The sequence below is a fragment of the Cupressus sempervirens genome, chromosome 5 (genome assembly GCF_028749045.1).
Source record: "Cupressus sempervirens isolate cs-2001-9-10 chromosome 5, ASM2874904v1, whole genome shotgun sequence".
Lineage (NCBI taxonomy): Eukaryota > Viridiplantae > Streptophyta > Pinopsida > Cupressales > Cupressaceae > Cupressus > Cupressus sempervirens.
The window spans coordinates 276,132,139-276,143,177 of record NC_143122.1 but is presented as its reverse complement, the minus strand read 5'-3'; the positions used below and the strand labels follow the sequence as shown (position 1 = coordinate 276,143,177).

At 35.5% G+C, this 11,039-nt stretch overlaps 1 protein-coding gene across 1 annotated transcript; it reads right to left on the bottom strand.

Moving 5' to 3' along the window:
* Positions 1–5,436: 5,436 nt before the first annotated feature.
* Positions 5,437–10,606, bottom strand: LOC149555649 (uncharacterized). Its single transcript, XM_089829770.1, has 2 exons — positions 7,603–10,606; positions 5,437–6,116 (listed from the first exon to the last, which is right to left on the bottom strand). Exons 1-2 carry the CDS (start codon positions 10,466–10,468, stop codon positions 5,635–5,637), a joined length of 3,348 nt encoding a protein of 1,115 aa, XP_089685896.1. The 5' UTR covers positions 10,469–10,606; the 3' UTR covers positions 5,437–5,634.
* Between the last annotated feature and the right edge of the window lie 433 nt (positions 10,607–11,039).

Here is an 11,039-nt window from a genome sequence, read left to right as displayed (position 1 = left end):
TGTTATAGAATGCATTCAAAAAAATTATAGTATCATATGCCAATATTGAGATGATCAAATCACCTAGAAATTTAGTCTAAGCCCAAATAGAAAACTAGAGCTTTTGATATCTAAACTTTGAAGTGATATATTGTACCAACAAGACTAAGACATGAAATCTTTATATACATATATACTATATCTTAGAATATAAATATTTATCAATTTTAGTCGGCGTCCAAGTTTGTATAATACCAACCACATAATATTTATGAATTTTATCCCATACATAAAAATCAAAAAAAATAATTTATTATTAGATATAATGCATGTGCAATTTTTTTAGAATACCAAACAACAAGACTACAACTCTTAAGAGGGATGAAATATTCAATGTATGTGTTTAGACACACAAGTTAATGCATCAAAGTTTAGTTTCCATAAGTTCATAAAACATTGACAATTACATCTTTTGTACAAAATATTCAAAAACAATAATTTTAAATAAAGATTAACTCATAGAAAGACCACTTGATAGAATTACTTATTGATGTAAAGAGTTTTTTCCAGCATTCTCAAGTCATTAAGGAAAGCAATTCATGTATGTATATGCAATTCGTAGTTAGTTCTAGTAGTGATTGATATATACGTAATTTGCAAACCATAAAAGTTTAGGTGTATGCTTACTTATTATTATGTAGTTAGTTTGTTCAGAAGAAAGAAAGATGTAAATATCTATGTGCTTCAACTATTTGGACAACACACATGCTCATCCATATATATATAGAAAAACCACTTGACAAAGATTAACTCATAGAAAGACCACTTGACAGAATTACTTATTTTATTGATGTAAAGAGTTTTTTCCAGCATTCTCAAGTCATTAAGGAAAGCAATTCATGTATGTATATGCAATTCATAGTTAGTTCTAGTAGTGATTGATATATGTGTAATTTGCAAACCATAAAAGTTTAGGTGTATGCTTACTTATTATGATGTAGTTATTTTATTCAAAAGAAATAAAGATGTCAATATCTATGTGCTTCAACTATTTGGACAACACACATGCTCATCCATATATATATAAACACACACATATACATATACATACATGGGATTATTATATTTCTAATTATAATAAATTGTTACAACATTAAAGATTGTAATATACATATAATTACAATTACATTTTACAATAAGTTTAGATTTATAACTAAAAATTAAAGATAAAATTAAATATTGTTACTTTTAAAGATTTTATAGTATTTGTTTGTAATAAAATATCTATGAACTTGAGTCTAGATTTAGAAAATTTATATTAAGATCATTTTTACGTTAGAAAGATTGTGAGTACTAAGAATAATAATACTTTTAAAGTATATATAGGCACTTGATAATAAGTTTGCAACTCTTATCTCAAGAAAGATATATAGTTTTGAGATGGATACATATGATATATATAACATTGTAACTTTAATAGAAATAAAGCATCTAATATTTATATAGATCAAAAGAATACAACTCGGAATTAAACACTTTCAATTTGAGTTTAAACTGAAAGACAAAACTAAGTTTTTTGATATAAAAATGAAGTGACATGTATGTACCAAAAAGACTAAGATGTCAAAATTATATAAAAACACAATTACAACTAGGAGAAAAAATATTTATCTATTAAAGTCTACATCTAAATTTTGTACATGCTAACAACAAAATATTTCCAAAGTTTGTACAAAGTATATATGGACACTAGATGATAAGATTACAAAGCTTGACACCAGGAAGGTATATATACAAATACTAGATAATAAGGTTGTAATCTTAGTAGAAATAAGGCATATAATACGTACATAGATAAAGCATAAACAATAAGTATATGGCTTGGAACTTGAGTTCAAACCAAAAGACAAAAACTAGAGCTTATCATAGAATGTATGAAGTGATATATTATACCAACAAAAATAAGACATACAAACTATCTACATGTACACAATGATGATTCAAAGTAAAAATATTTATCTATTTAAACCTACATTTATATTTTGTATAGTATTAATGAATTTTAACCTACACATAAAAAATAAAACAAAATTTATAGCACATAAATACAATTACAATTTAAAACAAGTTCAAATTTATATGTAAAGATTAAGTGAAATATTATTCAATTTTAACAGTTTATATGATATTAGTAATAAAATATCTATGAATTCAATCCATATTTTTAAAAATGGATTGAAATATTTTTTCTATTTTAACAAAATACAATAGGAAGAAGAATAAGACAAATGAAGTATATATGGGCACCTGACAACATGATTACAATTCTTAGGACAAGGAAGGTATATATAGCATATGGATAGATATCAAATAATAAGGCTGCAATTCTTGGAAGAAATAAAGAATCTAATATGTACATAGACAAAACTTAGACAACAAGACTACAACTTAGAATAAAGTACTTGGAGCTTGAGTCCAAACCAAAAGACAAAACTAAAGCTTTTGATAGAATCTTTGACATGCATATTGCACCAACAAAAATAAAACAAATGAACTATACATAAACACAATTATAACTCATAACAATTTTTTTAATATATTTGAATTGACATAAAATTTCTATTGCACTAATGATTACATATTTATGAATTTCAACTAACTTGCGAAATCAATTTGGATCTAGATTATTTTCTAGAATGCATTAAAAATGTTCAAAGTACCATATGTTGAGACTAAGATAAATAAATTGCCTAAAAAATCAGCCCAAACCCAAAGACAAAACTAGAGCTGTTGATAGAAACTTTGAAGTGATATATTGTACCAACAAGACAAACATAAAATTATACTTAGAATTAATAACTTGGAACACAAATATTTATCTATTTAAGTCTGCGGCTATGTTTTGTACAATACCAACCACATAATATTTATGAATATGAGCACATACATAAAAATCAAATTGAATTATATTGTTAGATAGAATGTATGCAAAATTTTAGAAAACAATAAGACTGTAACTCTCAAGAGGGATGACATATTCAATGTGTGTGTTTAGACACATACATAAATGTGTATATACATATGCATATGCATAAACATATTCATACACATACATATGCATACTATACAATAATGTGATTGCAACATAAATAAAAGTATTAAAAAACTATAGTATTCTATGAAATTAACAAGCATAGAAAATTGCAAAGAAGAGGAAACACATAACACAAAATTTTGTGAGGAAAAACCTAGTAAAATCATACTACTAAATAACTACGATCAAATATCTCTCAATAGTATTTCTTTGGAACTTTCATAGTTACAACAATGTTCAATACATATAAAATAACATGACTTCAAGTTGCATTTAACAACTGAGTTGTAGTCCTAATTAGATACCACATACTAAATTTAGCTAGTAGAACTCCTACAACTAACCCTTAAGACTTCATGTATAGTACTTGTCAAGATTACTATTTTTGTCAAGTCAGCATAATAATTCATTATTTATACTAAGTTGACTCATTATTCCTTATTATTTATAATACATCTAGAAAAAAATCTACCTCTAGCTTCACCATGATCAGTTTGAAACTTAACCAAAGAAGGAAGTTGTCCAAGATTAGTCAATCAAAGAAGGCAGCTCTCCATAATGACTTCACATTCCAACATAGTATAGCAACTAGAAACAGCTGAATGTGGGTGTGTCTGTGTGTGTGTGTGAGTACATACATATATGTATATTTGTATACATACATATATGTATATTTGTATACATACATATATGTGTGTATCCAAAAATAATTATGCGTGTATAAAGACTTTAAAATTAGGAGAAGGAAAGTGATCACCATTAAATTTAATTTCTTGCAAATAAATGTTTATGGTACTAGACAAGAAGACAACCACCCTCAAGTAATAATTCCCTATATTAAATGCATATACATACATGGTACAACCATATGACTAGCATAAATAAAGTATATAATAATGTATTAGCAAGATAAAACCTATGGAACATATTTTATCTAGAACATATAGAGATCTCAAGATTAGGTGGCAAAATTTAGTAGTGAGTGAGCTTAAACAACAAAAGCTCTAATATATTCAATTCCTTGTAGATAATACAACATTAAAATATAATAAACCAACTCTAAACGTATATGCTCACCAATTTCATTGGAGAGAAGTTAAATCTTGATAGAGAGGTAAAATCACAAAGGAAGGTGTTGTTGGAATATGTAGTGTTCGTGCAAGTTATGAAATGCACATATATAATCTATGTATACATGAAGAAGAAAATAAGTCATGATCGAGAATGTCGGTGAGTTTTGGGGTCGGTAAGTAGATGTGAAATGGGGAGGAAGTGGAGGATGATTATCTAAGTGAAAAATGAGGGTTTGTGTTAGATAGTTGTTTGATGAGATGATTGGTCGTGACAAGAATAGACTCAACTCTCAAGAAAAATGCCATATATTCTAAGTGAATTTGCATACAAGAAAACCATTAAACTCTAGTATAAATAAAACATATAGAACTTTAGCAATGTGTCAAATAGAAATCAAATCTCATGGAAACAACAATAATAATATTTTATCTAAGAACATATAAAAATACTTTTTACTACCCAATCAACTAAACCTCGTGAATATAAAGATTTTGTTTTTTTCTTAAAAGAAAGCAATCCCTTGAAAAGCTATACTTTTTAGTTTGTTGTTTAGATGTTTAATATAGAGACCCCAAGATTGGGTGACATAAATTGAAAGGGAATGCAATTAAACAACAAAACTGCCATTATATTTAAAAATAATACACCATCAAAATGTCATATATTCTAAGTATTTACATACAAGGCAACCATAAAAATCTAGTATAAATAAAACATGTAAAATTTTAATAATGTATCGAATAAGATTCAGATCTATAAAAAGAAGGAAAAAAACATTTTATCTAGATCACTACAAAAAGACTTATCCAACCAGCTAAACCTCATGAATATGGAGAACTTTTTTATAAAAGTAAGCCATCCCTTACCTTGAAAAGCTATGCTTTGTAATTTGTTCTTTAGATGTTTGAGCTAGAGATTCCAAGATCAGGTCACATAAATTGATAGGAAATGCAATTAAACATCAAACCTGCTATTATATTAAAAAATAATACACCAAAATATCATATATTCGAAATATTTACATACAAGACAACCATAAAACTCTAGTATTTAAATAAAACATGTAAAAATTTAACAATTTAATCAAATAGAAATAGATAAAAACATTTTATCTAGAACGCTACAAAAAGACTTGTTACCATCCAACCAACTAAACCTCATATAGATATGGAGAACTTTTTTATAAACGTAAGCAATCCCTTTGCTTGAAAAGCTATGCTTTGTAATTTGTTCTTCAGATGTTTAATCTAGAGACCCCTAGACTAGGTGACATAAATTGGTAGGAACAATTAAACAGCAAAACTGCCATTATATTCAATTCATTTCAAATAATACACCATTAAAATACAACCGAGCAGCTCTAATTATGTGCTCTGCAATCTCACTGGGGAGAAATTAAATCTCAAAAGGAGATGCTGTTGAAATACATATTGAATGCTTATCTACGTATACGTAAAGAACATAAAGAAGGAAAACAAACCCAAGTTCTATGATTGGGAATGTTGGTGGGTTGTTGAGGTTGGCGAGTAGATGTGAAAGGAGGAAGAAGTGGAGGACGATGATTTCAATGCAGAATGGCGGTCGACGTCGGGCGATTGTTTGATGAGATGACTGGTCGACGACATCTTACAGTCTTCGTAGGGCTCCTGTTTGATTTCCTTCAACATTGCGGCCACATCTTTCATGGTGGGTCGTTCTTCTGGATTTGAATTCACGCAGAGAAATGCGACGCCGAGAGCTTGTAACATTTCTTGGATCTGGGTGTTCGGTCGACCTTGGAGCCTCGGGTCGACGACTTCGACCGGTTCTCTGTCTTTGTTTTGCAGGGCTTGTCGAACCCAGTCGACCAGATGGACGCCCTCTGGGATTGTTGGGTCGATTGGTTGTTTGCCTGTTATCACCTCTAGGAGAACTACGCCGTAGCTGTACACGTCGCTCTTCTCTGATATCTTCATGGTGTAGCCATATTCTGTGGAAACAGAAACATATTGAGATTGTTAGTTTTGTGGGCACAAGTTTGTAAAACAGTGATCCAATTCAGTTACATCTAAGCTGAAATTGCATGGTTGAAGGTTCATAATAAGTGACCTTTTAAGGAAAAGATGCTTTATGCTTATGGAATCATTTATATAAATGGTACTAACAAATCATTCAGTCACGAACAGTAGGTTTGTTTAGTTTTTCATTACGTTGAAATCAGTTATCGTTGTACTAAAAGTTTGAATGGTTAATGTCTGATGTAAAGATAAAGGAGGTGGTTAAGTTATGTCACAAGTTTGTAAAGTGGTACTGACCATCAAATCTAACAACAATCCCCTATTCTGTATCAATAGAGCATTCTGCGTCCACTGAAGGAAGATTCGAACTCGTGACCCAAGGCATTGATCTTAATTGTTGGAATTATTTGTCTTTGTTCAAAAAGTTTGAAATGTTAATACTCGATACAAATATAAGATATTACTTGATCCATGGAAAATGGCTAACCCATGCTACAAATCCTCCCAAAACATGCACATCACCAAGTAAATAAATAATGCATTAATCTATCTTATTTTTTAATTTGGTTGAGTGTGATGGGGGAGACGATCCAATAGCCACCCAAGGTAACCTCGGGCACCTAGAAATCTTAATACATATGTCAAAATCTGCCAATTTTTTCAGTGAACCTTTGTAGGTGAGCTTAAAGCTAACCTTTCGGCTTCTCTACATTTACGGAACTCGTAGAACTCAATAGAGTACGAGGTGGTCTAAAAGTGTGATTTTAAAATGTTTGCTTAGAAAATAGTATTTTCACACAAATAGACTAATCAACAACCAAGAAAGCTAAAAAGATGATCAACTATTAGTACATGTGTGATTGGTTCTTAGTACATGTGCTATCATTTTTTGAAATCATTTTTTAAACCTTTTTATGAATGGTAATTAGACCGACTTATAACATTAGATGAAGTGGTCGTTAGAACATAGATGACTACTGAATCATCTCCCCTAACAAACGTCCTTAACAGCAACATACACCCTAAGCTTGCGTCAGCATAAACTCATAGCAACTAAAATGAAACTGAACCCTAAAAAAAATCTGATAAATTCATGCCCTATGACAACTCGTCTAAATAAATACTCACAATTTTATCACTAATTCATATGCCGCAGAGAAGAACTCGTACCAACCTAGATTAATTAAAACAACGGAGCAAAAACTCATAGTAACTAAAATGAAACTGAACCCAAAAAAATTCTGATAAATTCATGCACTACGACAACTCGTCTAAATACTCGCGATTTTATCACTAATTCATATGCTGCAGAAAAGAAGAACTCATACCAACCTAGATCAATTCAAACAACGGAACAAAAACTCATACCGACCAGGATAAATTTTAACAATTGACAAACTTTAAAGAAAAACATCATATTTGCATGAAAATAACTCCAGTTCTATGACAATTAATTACCTGGAGCGATGTAGCCGTATGAACCAGCAACAGTAGTGGAAGAGCGGGTGAAATCAGAGGAATCGACGAGCTTGGCGAGGCCGAAATCAGCAAGATAAGGCTCGAATTGGGTGCCGAGCAATATGTTGTTTGCCTTGACGTCGCGATGAAGAATGGGCGGTCGACAATCATGATGAAGATATGCGAGCCCCTCAGCAGCCCCGAGAACAATCTTGTACCTAATCTCCCAATCCAGCATGCTTCTCTTCTCATGCAGAATCCCACCTAGACTCCCATTCGGCATGTAATCGTAGATCAGAAGCTTCGACCTCCGGTTCGTGCAACACCCGAGGAGCCGCACAATGTTTCTATGGCGGATCGAACTCAGAGTCCTCACTTCCGCCGAGAAAGAATCTCGTTTTTCGGCCATGTCGGCCTGTTTGCAGGTCCATAGTTTCTTCACAGCAACAACTTCTCCACTCGTCATTTGGGCCTTGTAAACAACGCCGGAACACCCTTTCCCGATGACGTTTGTGTCGATGAGAGCATCAATGACTTCTCCGACTGAGAAACTGAGCTTCTGAAATGGCGTCATCTGCCATGCCCATACAGCCTCTGATTCCTCCGCGTCTTCGAGGCCCGTTTTTCTGCGGCTTTTTAACACGAGCAGGAGCCCCAAAACGAGCATTAATGCCGTGATGCTGAAAAGAATGCTGATTACTAACCTCACATTCTGTCCCACGGGAGAATCCGGCTCGGATGCAGGGGAAAAACAGGGGATTCCCGACATGCAGAGGCCCGTATTTCCGATGAGGGCACTTGCCGGGAGGCTTCTGAAGAAATTCGTACCTGGGAGTGGGCCGGATAAGTTGTTGAATGAAACATTCAGGGATGCTAGATTCTCGAGCTGGGATAATCCGGACAAGTTCCCGGAGAGCATGTTGTGGGAAAGATCTAAGTATGCGAGTTTCGTGAGGGAAGAGAATTGCAGGGGAATGGGGCCGGAAAGATAATTGTAGCTCAGATTCAATGCTATGTCGAGCTCTTGAAGGTTCCCGATTTCTACCGGAATCTGCCCCGTGAATCTATTGTTGCTCAAATCTAAGAGCTGCAAGCTATTGCAATGGCTGATTTCAGATGGTACAATACCATTCAAGTCGTTTGTGTTTAGCATGAGCTTGTTGAGCCGACTGAGATTCCCAAATGAGAGAGGGATTGTTCCCGTGATCTTGTTGAATGAGACGTCGACGACTTGCAGACTGGTTAACAAGCCGATGGTGTAAGGAAGAGGACCGGAAAGCCTGTTGTTGTGAAGATCCAGCATTTGGAGCTGAGAACAATCTGAAATCTCGGTGGGAATGAGGCCGGAGAATCGATTGTTGCCGAGCTCGAGAAAGACCAGATTCTCAAGCATTCCTATCTCGGGAGGAATCGGGTCCCTGAGATTGTTGTGCCCGAGTCGAAGCCGGACCAGAGCGCTGCAGTTTCCGATCTCCGGAGGCAACATTCCGGTAAGATCATTGTTCAAGAGCATCAGCTTGGTGAGATTCTTGAGCTGGAATATGGTCCCGGGAATGGTTCCGGTGAGCTGATTGTGCGACAAATCCACCGCCTGAAGCTTCTCGCAGCCTCCCAGACCCGCCGGAATCGTCCCCTGAAGACGGTTCTGCCACAAGAACAACAGGGTCAAGTTCTTCAATGAGCCGAGTTCTTGAGGAATGGGGCCGGAAATCTGGTTGTTGTCGAATTGAATCTGAGTGAGACTGCTGCAGTTCGCGAGAGCCGAGGGAATCGAACCCGTGATGTTGTTGTCACTGAGTTGAATCTCCAAGAGCCCCTGCAGTTTGCCAAACTCACTTGGAATGGTCCCGTGGAGCGAATTTATCGAGAGATCGATCACCTTCAAGGAAGAACAGTTGCCCAATTCGGGCGGAATGGTGCCGGAAAGATCATTTTGCCATAGAAGAATCTTCTCGAGTTTCTGCAACCGCCCGAGGTCCCCTGGTATGGATCCAGACAATCCATTGCCGTACAAATAAACATTCACGAGCTCCGAGCAATTTCCCAGTTCCGGCGGGATTGGGCCAGACAATCGGGCATCATAAACAGCCAGAGTTTGAAGCTTCTTCATCAATCCAAACCATGGCGGAATCGGCCCAGAAATATTTGTCTCTGCAAGACCCAGAGTGACCAAACCGCTGCAATTACTCAACTCCTCTGGAAATTCACCTTCGAGCCCCGAATTCCCGCCCGCCCGGAAAACTTCCAATCCAGACAACCGGCCGAGCTCGCGAGGAATCCCGCCGCTCAACTGGTTATCAAAGATCACCAAATCCACAAGACTGCTGCAATACCCGAGCTCCGGCGGAATCTTCCCCTGAAGCTGATTGGAATTCAAAATCAGACTTCTCAGCTCCTTCAATCTCCCAATCTCCGGCGGGATTGTTCCCACCAATCCGTTCCCGCTCAGATCTAAAATCTCCAATCCGCCATAGCTCCCGATCTCCGAAGGAATCGTTCCGGTCAGATTGGTCGACGAAATCACAAGCGACCGAAGGGATTTCAAAGCCCCAAATTGTGACGGCACATTTCCTCCAATTTGGGCGTTCTGGATATTCACCTCCGTGATGAATCCATCCGGCGAACATGTTATGAACAACCAAGAACACGGGTCAGGAGCACCTTCTTGCCATGAATTCAATGCCGAAACAGAGCCATTCAGCGTCTTTTTCCACGCCAAGAGCGCCCAAACTTCTTCCTCATTCACAGAAGCAGAAAAAACTCTTGCAGAAATCATCAGAACCAAGATGAACTCGGTTATAATCATCCTCAACGGGATTTGAAGCTGCCTTCTCCGACAGTCCATCGGGCCGAACGAACAATGCATTTGCAGCCCCGAAAAAAATGTGGGCAATGGAGTTCGAAGACTGTGCAAACAAAAGATTTTGTTACCATCGGGCGGGGTGAGCGTGATGAGTAATACACTCCTATGAATCAAGCTCTGTTCTCTCCCTGTTTGAGATTTTGCTTGTATTTAGTAATGACGACCCATGACTGACCCGGAATAAAAACACCTGGGTAGAGCACACGTAGGTTACTGTTCATTAGACCTACGATCCGAGTCAGGTCAATTCTATTTCAGTCCTCATGTACGTTGATTTCTTTACATTCTGGACCCATGGAATGACATGCCAGCCATCCATGGGTATTCTAAAATATTATGTTGAAAGGGAATCATAGACCAATTTTGGTCAATTAGCAGCAAAGAGAATTGTTTACACTTTATTTAGTGGGTGGAGTGAGAGATTATCATTGGTTGTTTGATGATTGAATAGAATGAGATGTTTTTGATGGAGGATTTTAATCATTTATAGTATGAGTCTTTAGGCTAAGACCTCTTCTATTAAGAGTTATGGACTGAGGGGTATTCATTATGTTGAATTTGCTTGAGACATGAA